General features: G+C 34.5%; 6 protein-coding genes across 6 annotated transcripts; 3 read left to right on the plus strand and 3 right to left on the minus strand.

Annotated features, from left to right (window-relative positions):
- Window positions 1-340: 340 nt before the first annotated feature.
- Window positions 341-1,081, minus strand: FG386_000345 (excision repair cross-complementing rodent repair deficiency; the record flags this gene model as incomplete). The annotated part of the gene is made up of 1 exon (XM_067339695.1): window positions 341-1,081. The coding sequence occupies one exon, from the start codon at window positions 1,079-1,081 to the stop codon at window positions 341-343; it is 741 nt and encodes a 246-aa protein (XP_067196391.1).
- Window positions 1,082-2,807: 1,726 nt separating this feature from the next.
- FG386_000346 (conserved hypothetical MSP-domain transmembrane protein) lies at window positions 2,808-3,536 on the plus strand (the record flags this gene model as incomplete). The annotated part of the gene is made up of 1 exon (XM_067339696.1): window positions 2,808-3,536. One exon carries the CDS (start codon window positions 2,808-2,810, stop codon window positions 3,534-3,536), a length of 729 nt encoding a protein of 242 aa, XP_067196392.1.
- A 622-nt stretch (window positions 3,537-4,158) lies between these two features.
- FG386_000347 (uncharacterized protein) lies at window positions 4,159-8,901 on the plus strand (the record flags this gene model as incomplete). The annotated part of the gene is made up of 1 exon (XM_067339697.1): window positions 4,159-8,901. The coding sequence occupies one exon, from the start codon at window positions 4,159-4,161 to the stop codon at window positions 8,899-8,901; it is 4,743 nt and encodes a 1,580-aa protein (XP_067196393.1).
- Window positions 8,902-8,925: 24 nt separating this feature from the next.
- On the minus strand, window positions 8,926-10,839 carry FG386_000348 (uncharacterized protein; the record flags this gene model as incomplete). Its single annotated transcript, XM_067339698.1, has 1 exon — window positions 8,926-10,839. One exon carries the CDS (start codon window positions 10,837-10,839, stop codon window positions 8,926-8,928), a length of 1,914 nt encoding a protein of 637 aa, XP_067196394.1.
- A 1,043-nt stretch (window positions 10,840-11,882) lies between these two features.
- FG386_000350 (heat shock protein) lies at window positions 11,883-12,755 on the minus strand (the record flags this gene model as incomplete). The annotated part of the gene is made up of 1 exon (XM_067339700.1): window positions 11,883-12,755. One exon carries the CDS (start codon window positions 12,753-12,755, stop codon window positions 11,883-11,885), a length of 873 nt encoding a protein of 290 aa, XP_067196396.1.
- A 500-nt stretch (window positions 12,756-13,255) lies between these two features.
- FG386_000351 (helicase) lies at window positions 13,256-16,762 on the plus strand (the record flags this gene model as incomplete). The annotated part of the gene is made up of 1 exon (XM_067339701.1): window positions 13,256-16,762. One exon carries the CDS (start codon window positions 13,256-13,258, stop codon window positions 16,760-16,762), a length of 3,507 nt encoding a protein of 1,168 aa, XP_067196397.1.
- Window positions 16,763-16,767: the final 5 nt, after the last annotated feature.

The raw sequence follows: 16,767 nt of genomic DNA on the forward strand, positions 1-16,767 counted from the left end.
TAATAACAACTGAAAGAGAAACGCGAGTTATTAGTGGCATAGTTGACATTCAAACTATATTTTTGGATTCATTATTTGTAGTTCGCAATTACATTATTATATTACATCAAGTTATTTGAAAAGGTTCAAACGGGGTGGGGATCTTTCGCAGGTTATAGTATAGTTGACTGGTTTCGTTTATTTAAGATATAAAGGTCTTTAATGTTTGAAATACTTTTTTTTTTTTACCTAAATTCATGTTTCTTTCATTAATTGCTTAAAATTGAGAATATTTTACTTATTAGGTGGAAAATAAGACTGATTCCTGTTTAAAATGAAAAGTTGTGTGGCTGAATTAAAGTTATAGATTCGAAAATCTCGCAGAAAATATGTCTTGAATTACTTTTGCCTTTATACGACCTATGCCCGATAAATTTGAAAGTTCTCCTTCCGAGGCGAAGGCTATTTTAGATATTGACCCAAACTTATTCAACAAATTAGTTGAATCGTTTCTATTTATTCTAGGTAATGAAGATAGGGCGTCTTTTGTTCTTGAGAATATATCTGAAGACAGGCTTCCTCTTATCATGTCACCAGAGGCATTTTCGTATGATTTAAGTGACTCAAGGACATGTGCTGCTTCACGATTACTCCAAGTTAACATTAAGGTCATATTCGTGTTTATACATATATCTGTTATTTCTGTGATTGCTGCCTCTATAACGCCTGACAAGGAAATGTCCACTAAACACAACACTATTCTTACTCTGTAATTCTTTTGCAAGGACATTATTCTTTTTTCAAGATAATTTTTATGCAGTTTGTGGTATTTCAGACTTATAAAAATTACAGCATCGTATTTTCCAACCAGAAAATCCGGAACTATATTCCCGAATTCGTATGAAACATTTTTTATGTAATTCAACACTGCATTACCTTTCTGTCTGTAACTTGCCAGTATAACTTGTGTTGCTCTGCCGTCGAAGTGACGTGGCTCTTCCAGGGCTTTTAATGGCACGGATGAGCAAGAATTGGCAAAATTAGTGGAACTTCTCTCTTTCTCAAAACTACCATCTAATGAATCGTTTTTTTCCCCTAACATTTATTTTGCGATTGCACTGCATGTATGCAATTTTTGTATTCACTATTTTAAATTCTGTATTAAAGTGTTATGTAGTCGTCTTTATAAGATATTTTTAATGTTAATGCTTCTCGTCATTCCGCTCAGTTAAAAACACAAATTGTAGATACTATATGATCTTTTTGAGTTCAATTGTATAGCGACAACCACTTTTCCATTAAACGCTATCTTTATTTGTAATATCAAAGGAAGAACTATCAGAGGTACTAACAAGACCGTTACTTTCACGCTTGCAGCTCAATTGAAATATAGTTTTAGGCGAAATGGAAGGAGCAACAACTGAAGTCACTATCGTTCTGTTCAAACTCTTTTTATGTGAAAATTTCATCGCCTCATTCACTTAGTACCTCTATTTAAGGGGTGTACATTCACGCTCTAATGCTACTTCATCCTTGTGTCCCGCCCTGAGATGTTGGAACAAAAGCAATATTTCGTATTGCATAAATAGATTAATTAATGAAAAAACAAAAATGAGTCGGCGAACAGCGAGAAGTATGTGTTCTTTAAGACTAAAATTGACTGACTAAACAAGTAAATGCCAGAGGTGCGAAGGCAATTTAAACAAGAATCAAGGAATTGCACTTGTGGTATTTAACTCGAGGGGCTAAACGAGTCAATATCTTTATAAAACGTGTACACACACAATTAAAACCGTTTTTAATTTACAAAGTCAGCCACTTCGTAGTTGCAGTGAAAACCAACCGTTTAATGGCAAGAGAATGTGCAGTAAAATGCATGAAACAGCGAATACATGGATTAAAAAAGATTACTTGTTTGCCTCAGGTTTCTACCATTAATAAGCAGTATATTGACAATACTTAATTCATTTCGTTTGCCTTAGTCAAATAAATATAGTTTAATGTATTTACAAACCACTTGTATCGGACCTTTGATTGTGAATTCGGAAATAAATTGCCAGTTCTGAGATACTTAGTTCGGAGAGAAAAAGGGGTGTGGTTGGAATTCAAGCAAACATTAACTAAAAGAGAAAAACTAAAGGTAACTTTACTTTATTTGTGCTCATATCCACATTCAAAATTTATTTCTTATTTTTAATATTTGCATTATGGTTTACTAGTGTGGGAGTGCCTGAAATAATGTAAACATAGAATACAAGAATAGAGAATATGGCGCAAGTGGGGAGAGGGGAGGGTAAGAATGCGATTTATGTTTGTTAATGTCAATATCTTCTTTTTATCGCGTAAAAACTAAAGAAACAACCAAAAGACTTAATAACCAAATCTCACTGAAGGAAGTTTTACACAATATGATAAAACCGGTGTTTTCGCAAAATAATAATAATGTATTTTTTTTTGCGAGAGTGTTTGATGTATTTTTTTTGATACTTTAATAAATGTGTCTCTAGGCGCATTTGGGCATGGTAATATGGCTTATATATTTTATTAAATCGACAGCGTGTACGTCTGGGTATCCTGGTGTAGGAAAAAAAATTATTCAGGATAATAAAAATAAGGAGAAACATATTTGCATAGTATATATATTTATATGCATGGCAAGTGTATTTTCGTAAATTAACGTTTATACACATAACAACATTGAAAAGGATTAGATTGTCTCGAGGAATAAGTGTCTGAGATATAGAAATACCAGGAAGGCGAATCTGAAATCTCCAGTATTGCATAACAATTATAATCACGTTGAAGCTAATCCAGAATAATAGTTAAATATGTCAGGTGATACTACTAGATTGGTGCGAGTGCATCCAGAGAAAGCTTTAGAGTTCCCACTCGTACTTTACAGTTCGGTGACTTGTCCTTTGATTTTGGAGAACTTAACGTCCTCTACAGTGGCGTTTAAAATAAAAACAACTGCACCAAGGGGATACCTAGTTCGTCCTAGCAGTGGTTTAATACAAGCTGGACAGAATAAGGAAATACAGGTGATTCTTCAGCCACTTCAATCCGTGGAACAAGCATCCCCATCACATAGATTTCTCATTCAGACCACAATTTGTGATAGCAATATCGAGCAACTAACTAAAGATTTTTGGCAAGAGCTCACGAAGGAGCAACTTTTTGAGCACAGACTTTCTGTTATTTTCAAACAAGAGAATGTTGGTGTAATGGCTGAGACTATTTCCGGAGCTGGTGGTTCTACACAAAGTGGACAGGGACAAATGATTTCAGGAAATATATCGAGTAATCAAGGTCCTTCATCAGATACTGATTTCAAGAACAAATATGACGAGCTTGTTCAATATTGTCTTGCTCTTGAAAAACAAAGCAATGAACTTAAAGAAGAAGCCATTTCCCTTAGAGAGAGGCTTGAGAAATCGGAGTCTAAGCTCAGGTCGTCTTCCCAGAATAGCAGCGCTGGTCAGGGATTTGAGTTCTGGCACGTAATTGCCGTAATTGTTGTTGCTGTGGTTGCTTTAAAACTCATAAATTACTTTTGATATTTTTATTATCAGTATATTGGGACATTAGGGACTTTCCTAAGGTCTGTTTTTCAAATTCACACTTGTTTTCGTAGAAATTGCACCTTTTTCTGTCATCCCGCCTCTTGTTTGCATGCATGCAATTGCATACATTTCCCACTTTGAGTCGACGTGGTTGGGTGGTCCGCGAATTCTTCCATTTTTTTCGGTGTTCAACTTTGTGTGGTCTTCCCAGTAACTTGCTAAGGCAAGCACCTTAAACAGATTTAATGAGTATTGTCGTTTAATTGCCTGAATTCGGGGTGCATGTTTATGAAGCTGTTTCTGCGGAGTTTGGTTCCACTTCTGAAGCGTGAACCCGCCTGGCATATTTGTAATAAAAAATCAACAAAGTAAACGGTCCAAATACACACAAAATATTACAAAGTGCATGGTAGATTATAATATAATGACAAATAACATTTTATTGAATCCAATATTATTTAGACAACATTGAAATAATAGCAATTTTAGTATATTTATTTGTGCTTTCAAGAAAATGGTGTTATTTTTGAGTGTAACTGTCCCACGCGGGTGGGGAAAAAAGAAACCAAATTCATCTTTATAACCTGACAAAGTATGAGGCTTGCTATTGGGATTGATGGACAATAGGTTGGAAAGTGATAACAATGAGCTGGTACCTCACTGTAAACACTGCAAATTGGACTTTGTAGAGAATCAAATCAAATCATTTCACCCTTTAATTGTATTAGATGAGGAAAAAAAGAATAAAAATGAGTCAGTTACTTTGAATTCTACAGATATTATCAAAAGTTCTTGCAAAAATGGTCCAGTAATAGGAAGACTGGTTCACTCTCCAGACGGGTGTATTTTTCTTTTGCAGTACTATTTCGGAAGAAATTCACCAACAAATGATAACAGAAGTCACTTTTATTCGTTGGTTCTTTGTGAGGTTTCTGGTAAGTTTAGTGCAAGTGACTTTTTAAAATGTAGCAAAACAAAGTATACCTTTGTTTCCTGTTGGGTTATAATTAAAGATTGGAATTTGATTAAAATTGACACCTATGATTCTGGTGCACCAATAAGGAGTAAATTGTTGAGATTGCACTTTGACCCAAGTTGTGTATTGTCAGAAGAAAATTTCAACAAGGTTAATATTCCAAAAGATTCAATTTTTTGCTTTGAAGCAGGCTCAATTACGTGGATTTATAGAGAAAAAATATTAAATTACACGTGTGCGTTAATTCCTACTCGTCATTCTATTAATAATGTACCTGATTTGTACAAAAATTGTATAGATATAATTGGAGTGGTTTTGCATGTGTCGGAGATTGTTAGGCATGGAATTGGAGTTGAAACCTGTAATAAGGACAAGAAAAAACGAAAAATTAATATTAATTCGAAAACACATGGAATTGACATTTATTTTGAGTCTGTATCAGATAATAATATGCTTGGATCCTCTTTTTCTGCTTTAGTGAGACTAATTAACACAAAAAAAGACCTAGTTATTTTTTTTCCTGATTCAAACCACTTGATAATAAGATATATACTTGGATGGGAGAACATATATAAATTTGAAAACGTATTTCCTGGTTCAGTTCTAGTGCATAGTCCAATAAAAGAACCAAAAGAAAAAAAATGTGTAATTGCAACTAATTCAACTTCTGTTAAAATTCAAGTTAGTGACATTTCAAGATTTATCATTTTAAATAATATATATGGAGATAATTATCCCGTATTTGTACAAATTAATAAAGTACTTGGTTTTGGAGCATTTGAATTAAATACTAAAAATAAACCAATAAGACTATTTTTACATAATTCTGGATTTCATCAGACCTATATTGGATCTTCCTTGGCAAAAGGATCTGTTTTGTGGATAAGAAATTCAAGAAAAATTATAATTGAATCGCCAATTGGAACATCTATTTTTGTTGGTATTACAATTGAATCTTACTCAGATTGGGGATTACAGAGCCATTCAAATTTCACAAATTACGGAGGCAACCATGGCAAAACGATTTGGAAAAATCAACCTTTACATGTGCAAACAATTGGTTATGAATTCTTGGAATTGTCAGGGAATCATTTACATGAGAACACATGTAAGAATATTTTTTACAGAGCCAGCAGTTATTGGGATATAAGAAATTATTGCTATTATCACTTTAGTTTATATGTAGATATATTTAATATTGTTGGAGCCCCAAAAAACGTGAGAGAAGGAATATCAATCCTTATTTTACAAATATTGTCTTTAAACGAGCGTGCCTCACCAGTAATTATATTAAAAGATGTCTTGGATATTATTTTTCCGACAAGAGAAGAAAAAATCAACTATACCAAGTCAATCTTACCATGTTCAAATAGCGAAGTAGAAATAAAAGCAAGAATCACTCATCCAAGTCAAACGATTGAGGTTAGTTCAGAACAACTTCCGTTAATTTCAATTAAATGCTGCAAAACTAACAATGAATTTTGGAGACTCGTTGAAATTGATGAATGGATTAAGCTATTTGATTTTATAAATTCAAATGATAAACTAGATTTAATTAATACAGTAACCTCAAAAGAAATACTTACTTTTGAAAGACTATTTTCAATTATATATGAGTCAGAAATCCCGTTACCTATAAACAATGGAAACTACTTGTCATTCAGCAACGATATCTTTGCAGAAATCACTCAAAATGAGGTTTTAAGTTCAAGATGTGTAATGTCAGCAACTAAATGTTCATTTGACTATATTGGGTTTTGTGGCAATTTTTTGGTTGAAATTGTGTTAAACGAATGTATGGAGTCAGATTACTGGGTTAAAAATTTATTTTTTGTAAAAACACCAAAAAATAAAGATTTAAAAAGAAACTTATATCCACTATTTGTAGAAGACAATAGTAATTTGAATTCACGTATTTATCAGGAAATATCTTGCAATAAGAAATTTGCCTTTATAAGAAAGGCATATATACGAGTTACGGGTGGCAATAACAAGATTAAAGTATTGTTTGCAACTGAGTCAGACATAACTTTAATTTGCATTCAGAACCCACTTCCACCAATAGCTAACTTACCTGGATTGGCCAATATTAATAAGGGACTTTTGCTTTATGTAAATAAGAAAAAAACAGTGCTTAGTGAAAACGGATCCGGAATTGAGTTTTACTTCGAATGTCTTCCGTTCTTCCTTACGCAGAATCAGTTAAGCAAGAACAATACAATGGACTTGTCTCTGCTGACAGATATAAAAGTATCTCCAAACTGGTACTTTGAGGTTAATTCATCTAGATTTGTGATAGTTACAAGGAAGCGGATAGTAGAAAATCAAGAAATACTGCTTGAAGAAGAAACTGAGAGAAGGTTTTTGTATAGATATGGAAGATGTGACGAGACTCCTTTTTTTATAAAGGAACTAACTCCAATTCCCGGAAATGGCGAGAACATAGTGCATAGTGACACTACTGGGTGTTTTGACTCTGAAGGCGTAAGCATTATGTTTTCATCACTACCTGATGAATTCTTGTTTTGGCCATTTTCAGTTAAACGGCCTTTATTCATTAAATACGATAAACAGTTACGAATAAATAAAGACAAACGTTCTTTTAATTTATCTGTATTTGAATTAAAATTTTGGGTTGATCGAATCATTGAATGGTCACTGTTTCAAAATGAGAATCAACTAGTATATGGATCAACTGTTGGAATTATATCAGAACTAAAGTGCTTGAGGGAAAGAAGTGAATTATTTTTAGGTGACTTGGTGAATAAAAATGATTTCTCTCAAAAAGAGATAATTATATCAATAAGAAAGGTAAGGATAGTAGACGTAATTAAATTCACTGGATTTAATCCAAAAGGCGTCCATGGAAACTGGACTATATTAAGAGTAACGAGTTTGGAGGCTGTCTGGAATTCTGGTTGGATAGATTTGTGGTTTTCAGAAGCGGATATTAGAGCAAAAAGCATCCGTTTTTTGGAGCCAGGAGAAGTTATAAGTGTATCTAACATAACGGTGTCGAGTAAAAAGCAATTAAGACCTCCCCTATCGCCAACTTCATGTGTACTTGGTTCAATTATTTCGAGTGTTATAAATGATCCCAGACAAGACAAATCAGTGTATTACAATCAAGAATCCAAGAGTGTGTTTTCCCCTTCAATTGTAATGTCTCAAATCCCAGTATCAAAGGAAGAGAGAAACACGTCATTAAGAGGAGGCAGATCAAGAACAAATTATGGAAAAACCTTGAGTATTTTTAATAACGGAGCAATTTTGTTTAAGACTGCTATTAAAAACAGCAGAATAGATATGAACACATACAAAAGGGTCGCAAAGTCTGAGGAAATCTTTAATTGTCACTTTTTTTCAGTTTCGAAGTCATCTGAAATGAAGCTGTTATCTGGACTTAAATTTGAATATGGTGAAAAAAACCTACTAAGCAAAATTCCAAGTCCTTACGTTTTAGCTCCAGAAGGATCGCCAGTGACACTCGACTTTATCAGGTATTGGACCAATAATAAGGATGCTAATTTGTTATTTAGCAAACTATATTGTATTGAAAGTGAGTATACAACCGGTGAATTTAGAACACCAGTTGAGTGTTTGGACTTTTTTAGCGATTGCAGTAGCAATATCAACACTGTTGATCCAGATGAGACCATAGTTGTATGCGGCTCTATATTACAGGTTGAACAAATAGAAATTGGTTGGTTTTGTCTGAAATGCCTCAGACTAGTTAATTCAACTTCAATGTGTCCGTGTGGCGTAGACCACAAATCGGTTTCTATTTGGAAGTCTCTTTCAATATATCTGGTTGGAACTGTCGAAATTATGTTAAACAATTCAAAATCTAAGTTGTTTCCGTTTGCAATGACAAATTGGAATGCATTGAAATTTTTGGTTTATTCAGGTATGCGTAACAAAGCTCACTTAAATTCTAGCAAAATATGCAGTAACATGATCAAGTTTGCCAATAATATTTGGAATTACATGGAGTCTTTAACTAGTCCAATCGGAACGTGCACTTTATACATGTACGGAGAGACTTGCGAAGCCTTGAAATCGATTTTTTCACTATCCTCGTCCTCTCAAAATCACAATACTGAAAATCAGGATTTTGACTATACTGAAGATGATATTATGCCTGTCGGAGTAATAGGCGATTATTGCTTGTTAGGTGATGATAAAAGCGTGATAGCATCAATACCTAATGATCCTATTGGAAACATTGAATTTGAAATTTGTATTAGATTTACGGAATCAAACGAAACGAGTGAACTAAATAGCGTTCAATCTGAAATTAATGCCTATGTACACGTATTAAGATGGCGAGTAAAAGACACAATAAGACAGCTAAAAAATGAGATTATGGGAATTAAAATTTAATTCAGGTGTCGCAATCATCATCAACTATTCATCGCTCCTGACCTTTACCACCTCATTACCACAAATACCAGTTACATTTCTAGCTTTTAATGCGACAAGTATGACAAACAGCCAGGCGACAACAGCAGAAATCGTTGTATATAAACTAATAGTGTAAATACTTATGTCAATGTGAGTAACCTGAACTTTTTCAAAGCTATTTGCCTTCTTCAAACCATAAATATCTCTAATAACGCTCGTTGACAATAGTACTTTCATTGGATTGTGAAATATAGTTGGAAACATATTGATTTTAATATTATTAGAAAGTATTAAAAAGTCATCTTTGTTTATTTTAAATGCTTTAATATATTTGTAAAAACTCGAGTTAGATAAAACTCCAGAGAGTGTTAAATAAATTCCGTAAAAGGCAACAGAAGACCTTTCTCCTGAAATAAAAAGAATCTCAGACCTTATTATCAGGTCAACAATTATAGTCAAGGTAAATCCAGTCAAGAACACTTCAATCAAATGAGCATAGAATTGCAATATTTCAGAATAGTCGCTTTCTTTATTTGAAATGAGTCCCTGTATGTTTGGAAACACTCGATTGCTGTTTAAGAACACAAACAATAAAAATTGCAATGCTGCTCCCAATAATACAAGCGTAAAATAGAAGTGTCTGTAACCTCCAGCTCCAAAGGAGAATGAAGTCCTTTCATTAGAACTATGCGTCCTTCCTTTATAAATGCCGTACAACTTGCCATATAATATCCCAAAAATGAGAGATCCCAATGCGGCTCCAAGTAGATACACTAAACATCTCAAAGTGTAATATGTGACATTAAATGAGAGTTTTCCATACTCGTCAAAAATTGAATTTTGTTTCTCATAATATGTGTTGTTAATGTAGAAAGAAGAATTGATTTGGATCAAACCATATATTTCCCGAACTACCAACATCAAAACTCCGATAAGGCAAACGGGAAAAAGACATATAACCACAAATTTGCTGTTAATACTTGTTTTTTTGGCATTGCTATCACCCTCGTTTAGAGACGAATAAAAACTAAGATTTTCCTGTCTTTCGCCACCACCATTTCTCGAACTGGTGCCTGAGTTGTCCTCATCAACTTCTATTTCACTGAAATAACTACCGTTTCTGCCACCTACATCTTTATCTTTACAGCAGCTAACATCAACATTGGTATCATCTTCTATTAGATAACGTCTGCTTCTTTTGTAGGAAAATGAAGTGGCCAAAGAAACGTTCGCAGAAGATACAATTATAGAGATTATTCCGGAAAAAATGAATATTTTACTGTAGTTAGTGCTGAAATGAAGTGGATTTCCCCTTAAATTTACAAGAGAAACGACGGAAAACCCCAAAAATCCTCCAATTGCTTTGTAAAAATAATAAAGACCAAACAGTTTTACCATGTCCGACCTTTTAAAGTAGACTTTCTCTGCAAGCACTTGTATTAACGGCTCTAACGAGCTTTGTGAGAAGGAAACCAGGAGTCTACATAGTGAAATGGTCCAAATTGAGTGGCTAAATGTTTGGAAAAGCGAGGCTAAGCCCCAAATAAAAAAGGATGTACTTAACACCAGGAGTACGTCAAAGCATCTGTAACCTAAACCCCAAACTGTAAAACCTATGCAACCTATAATATGTTGAAAAAACAGCATCCCCTCTGTTTTAAGAAGTATGAGATCTTTCTTTTCGAAGCCTTCATAAAACAATATAGAATAAAAGATTTTCTCATTAAAACCATGTACCAAACAGGCAATAAGCATAAATTTGATTGATAATGACGACCTCACATCGTTCTTAGCCTCATTTTTTTCGTGATCAGAATTACCAAAATTTCCGCATTTAGTGTCACCATTCCCACTGATGTCATTGCCGTTTCTCCAGACAAGGGGTTCACGAGTATCAAATGAATCTTTCCCCCCCATTGAATCACATAAACGCCACCAATAACCCTAAGGATTCTCTGAGACCGGATGTCCAGGTATGATGCTTTAAATTAGATATTACTTTAGTCTCCAATCCCTCTGTACTGCCTTGCGTTCACACAATGCTCTAGATTTTCCATTCATACAAAGAAAATGGCGATTACATGCGAAAACTGTTCGCTTTTGCAAGAATAACTGTGCGATTTTCTAAAAATTACATATGTGTTCGTGTTCATCCAAACACTTAAATTATTTATTTCCCATAATTACTTTGCTCAGCATCTTAATAAAGGCCACATTTGAGTGGCGCCGAAACTCAATTTAAGATCTCATAGTCTCGAGAGGTGATATCGAGTTATTAGAACAAAATTAGCTTTAAATTAATTATTTTGGGTTGGCTTGTGTTCTGATTGGAATAGTTGGATAGTTGAGTCTGTGAACTCTTATTTTCAGCCTTCGTTTCAAACAAAAGAAAATGATAACTCAAATGTTGTGGGGGCGAGTGGAATATCATAATAAACAAACTAAGATTAGAATCTACTCTAAATACCGTGTCGCCTGGCCAAAGACCTGTTTGGATTTATTGTTGATCCCTCCTCTCCAGCAGATTTAAGGAGAGATGGATGTGCGGGAATCGGAAGGTGTCAAAAAGATATCGTGAATAGGTAAATGAGTCGGCAATAGGAACCTTTAATCCAAGTAAAAATTGAGTTCACCGTTTAAATTATGTTTTAATAAGCAGTGAAACGTGCTTATATGGTCTTTTGGCGAACACGGAGAAATAGAAGCGAGAGTATTTGCACTTTTATTCAGTGCTCCGAAGTTTGTTTCAAAGCGTCTAAGAATTTGGACCAGTTTAATAAGGAAATATTGAACGGGATGAAACAATATTCTGAAAAATAATAGTTAAACGTAACATTAAACTTGATTTTATAGGCAAATTCCTTTTTGTATATAAGTGCTATAATTCGTTTTGAGTGTTTCCCTAATACCGGCGCAAAGTCATTCACCTAATTGGATTTTATATGGGAATCTTAAAAAGGTTATCTATGGAAGCTTTTATTTTGCCTGTGAGACCTTGTTCTGTGAAGTAAATTACCGAAAGAGAAAGAAAGGTCATTTGAGTCGTCGCTATCTTCATTGCTAATGCGATTGTCCTGTCCCTGTCTAATCATTCTATTCGCTCTAGAACCAGAAGAACCCTCAGCAGTGTTTCTAATAACTCGATTTCGTCTCCCATCTTCTACTTCTTCAATGGTCTCACGAACTGTTCCGTCAGGCATTCTTTCAGTGGTCTTTGTTCTGGTTACGACCTTGCCATTTATTACACTCGTACTTTGCGAAACAGATCTGGAAACGCCACCTTGAAACCCTGAACTCGAGGAGAATGAAGAAGAAAAAGTTTGCATATTTCCAAATCCAGAACCGGAAAGACCAAAGCTGCTGAATATTTGAGAGTGAAAATCATCAAAAGGAGACCTCCTGTTTGCTCTAGATCTAGAATGACCCCTCCCAGTTCCGCCGCCAGTGCTTCCTTGATTATGTTCATTAAATCCAGGAAAATCACCAAAAGATGACGAAAATAAATCAAATATATTGTTAGTACCGAAGAATTCTTCAAATATTTTGCTTGCATGACCCATACTAAAGTGACGATCAAATTCGCGAAAACCTGAAGAAAAGTCAGAAAAGTCTCCATTAACACCATCAGGCCCGTATGAATCATATCTGCTCCTCTTTTCAGGATCAGAAAGTACCTCGTAAGCCTCTGCTATTTTTTTAAACATCTCCTCCGCCTCCCCCCTATTGTCAGGGTTCTTGTCAGGATGCCATTTCAAAGCCAGACGTCTGTAGGATTTTTTTATATCACTTGTTGAGGCATCTTTCGGCACCTTCAACACCTCGTAATAATCCATCTTGTGTATATATCTACGTATATAAATTCAAATATATATATACACAAATATATATATTCTCTCCCTTACACTACCCTCTTGACGCTACCAGCTAGTTCCCAAATATTTTTTAAAATCTCCCTTGGATTCAAAACCTGTACAAAAAAAACAAATTATAGTAAAAACGAAATCTAATCAAAAAGAATCGCCTATATACTACTATTACTAGGAATATGAAATTAAAATAATAGGCTTTGGCGCCGAACGTAAAAATAATATTTAATTATATTTAACACCGGTACTGACAATAAAAATAATGTGGGGAATAGTTGATAATGAAAAGTAGAATAAATAAAGAGATAGCTTAATATGTTAATGCGAAATATATGTAAATAGGTGTGATAATAGTGATTCTCAGAAAGGATACATATGTCTTTATTTGCGAATGTATATATGAGGTTTGAGGTGCGGAACAAGTAGATTTTATTTATGAAACGAAAGTTAGAGAAAAGGTATAACTCATGAGTGATTTAAAAAATGAGTATATGATAGAAGGTTATGGGGTATACTTTCCTTACGATGCCTATGAGTGCCAGTTGAAGTACATGCAAAAGGTATTATACTCAATTAAAAACAGAAAGAATGCATTGTTGGAGAGTCCAACAGGCACAGGTAAGACAATGTGCCTCTTAGCATCGGCGTTGGCGTACCAAAAGCATCATTTATTAAACAAAGGTTCTTCAAGAATAGTTAAAACAACATTGCAAAATGAGAGTTTGGCAGCCAGCTCCGATAAATACAATTTAAAGTCTGATGGTGGCGTGATAGAGATAGTAGGGATACCAATGACAGGCGAGACTAAAGAAATTGAAAATGGAAAAAATGCAAATTTCGTTTCAAATTCAGGTGAAAATGGAAAAGATTTTTCAAAAAGTGGTGAAAAGTTGAGTGACGACAAGATAACACCTAGAGTAATATATTCGTCTAGGACGCATAGCCAACTTTCTCAGGTAATGAGAGAACTCAAGTCTTCAGGAATAGGAGATGGGTTTACAATAGAATTGTTTGATACTGAAAACGATAATTGTTCAAACTTAATCAACAATAAATCTTCTAAGCAAGAGAGTTCCACGTTAAAGAAAAAGAGTGTACTCAAGGGAATTGGTTTAGGTGGAACAGGCACCAACAACGGCTGTAATGGAAATAAGACATTCAAGGCAACAATACTGGGATCTAGAGATCAGTTGTGTGTACATAACAGAGTCTCAAAATCAAGGGGGAATGCGTTAATTAAGAACTGTAGAAGAATAACGAAAGAAGGGAAGTGCAAGTACCATAACAATTTAAAGCAAGCCAAAGCATCAGGAGTTGCCGCAGATATAAGAGACATAGAGGACCTTAAATCATTGGCATTGTCTTCATCGGGTTCCAGTTATTTTTGTCCATTTTACGCAACCAGAGAAATAGAGAGCGTTTGTAATGTTGTATTGCTGCCATATAATTACTTATTGGACAGTATTACACGTCAAAACCTGAAAATAGACCTAAGGAACAGTATTCTAATTTTGGATGAGGCCCATAATTTAGAGTCAGTGGCAGAAGAGGCGTACTCTTATGACTTGAGAGATATAGATATAGCTCTTTCTCAAAAGGCCATTCAAAATATCTTAGAAGCGACAAAATTGGGTCTGTTGGAAGACAAGGAAAAGACCTCAACCAATAACGGTAACAGGGGAAAGAATTCGAGAAACAGGAAGGAAAACGACGAAGACGAGGAAGATGATATTGCTTTTGATATTGAAGTGGCAATTTCTTTAGTTACAGGATTACACCTGCTTTCGAGAAATTTAAAGAATTTACCATGTAAAATACCAAAATCTGGCAGTAATAAAACTTTCTCTAAGATTGGAAATTTGCAAGGAGAAACTTATCCTGGTAAGTATATATACACACTTTTTGGTTCATCTGGATTCGGCAAGGACAACTTCCAACAAATGGATGAGTGTCTAACCAATATGATTAATTACGGCCAGAACTTGGTTGGACCTGGAGGAAATGTTTCAAATTTATTGGATGTAACTGGAATTCAAATCAATACAAGAATTGGTGCATTAGAAAGGTTTCAAAGATGTTTAAGACTAACATTTAATGACACAACAATGAAAAACCCACATTGGTTTAAGGTTTACATACATTACGAGATAGACCAGTATATGAGCAACGATTCAACTAATGAATTGGACGAAACTAGTGAAAACAAGCAAAAAAAACTGAATTTATGCGAAGATGAGATAAAAGAGTTGAATTTGTCTGACAGTGAATACAGAATTTATTTGAGTTTTTGGTGTTTCAGTCCGGCAGCTGCTATCTCTTCACTGGCTTCTTCTGGAGTCAGATCCATGATTATTACTTCCGGCACTCTGTCCCCACTGGACTCACTCTCACAACAATTCAGTTGTTCAAATGTTTCATTTGACGTATTTCTAGAAAATGAGCACGTCATTGATAGCAACAAACAGCTAATGGCATTTACCGTTGAGAAAGGGAACGACAATATTATTGGGTTTGGATCTGGATTAGGGTCAGTACAACTTGTAGGTTCTTATGAGTCTAGAAACAATCCGGCATACTTTTCAGCACTTGGGAGTGTTGTTATAGACACAATAAGAAGGACACCTGACGGTGTTCTTCTTTTTTTCTCTTCGTACCCTCTGATGGATCAGGCAATTAAATACTGGAATGAACAAGGGATTACTGAACGTCTTAAGGAATTTAAGAATGTTTTTGTTGAGCCAAGAAGCTCATCTGAACTTGGCTCTGTTTTAGACTCTTATATGGATTGCATAAACAACAATTCGAGTTCACCTTTAATCTTAAAAAAAAGTGGCTCACTTTTTATCGCTGTGTGTAGAGGAAAGGTTTCTGAAGGAATAAACTTCTCTGACAAAGCCTGTAGAGGTGTCATTATAGCAGGACTCCCATTCCCCTCTATCTCTGATCCTAGAGTATCTTTAAAGAAGCAATACATGGATGAAAGCAATATGGATGGAAGGCAGTGGTACAATCAACAGGCAATAAGAGCTGTAAATCAAGCAATAGGACGTGTTGTTCGTCACAAAAATGATTATGGAATTATTGTTTTAGCAGATAAACGTTTTACTCAATTCGGTATTTACTCAAAACTTTCAAAGTGGATCAGATCACACATTAAGCACTTTCCACAACTAAACAAAATTCAGTTGAATCAAATCTCAAACTTCTTTAATACTAAATTTGGCGGATTCGTTAGTCCCAATGCAGAATATTGCATTAAAAACGACTCTTTTGATACTAACACTAATGAGAAGAATTTAACTATTTCTGAAAACAACAATACCAAACTTCCCACTCCCAATCTCTCTACAGAAATCAGCTCGGTGCTAGAACTAATTGGAGATCGCGAGAAAGGAAATACCAACAATGTTAACGACAATAATAATACTAAATTGATCAAAACCATAACTGACAGCTCTCTCATCACGCCCTGGAAGAAGCTTAAGCAATCAACCTTAGATGGCACTTCATCAGTAATTAGACATAATCGGTGGAGTTCTACCTTTTCATTTTCAAGATCCTCCTCCTCGTCAAAGGAAAATAGCAACTGTTTTACAATAATCCCAAGGGAAGATGTCAGCAATAATCCGGGAACAACTAAAGAAGAGAAAGAACTTTTCGACAAAACTAAAAAGATAATAGGTGAGAAGGAATTTGGTGTTTTAAAATCTCACATTAACCAAATTAAAAACGGAAATATTAATTCAAATAGCTTAAATACAGTCGCAAATTATCTTATTCCAAGCTCTAATAAATACTCTCTAGAGAAGCAATTTCTTCATACAAGGAGAAATCTTGCTTTGGAGTACTTAAATTTAGTTGTACCTTTAAATTATAAAAACGAATTCAAGGACATCATTGACAATATTATGCTTAATATTGACATTGTTAATGCTTTGGAGAAGGACCCCGTTATATATAAACAAAATAATTAAATTTT

Source organism: Cryptosporidium ryanae (assembly GCF_009792415.1).
Source record: "Cryptosporidium ryanae isolate 45019 chromosome Unknown contig_13, whole genome shotgun sequence".
Classification (NCBI taxonomy): domain Eukaryota; phylum Apicomplexa; class Conoidasida; order Eucoccidiorida; family Cryptosporidiidae; genus Cryptosporidium; species Cryptosporidium ryanae.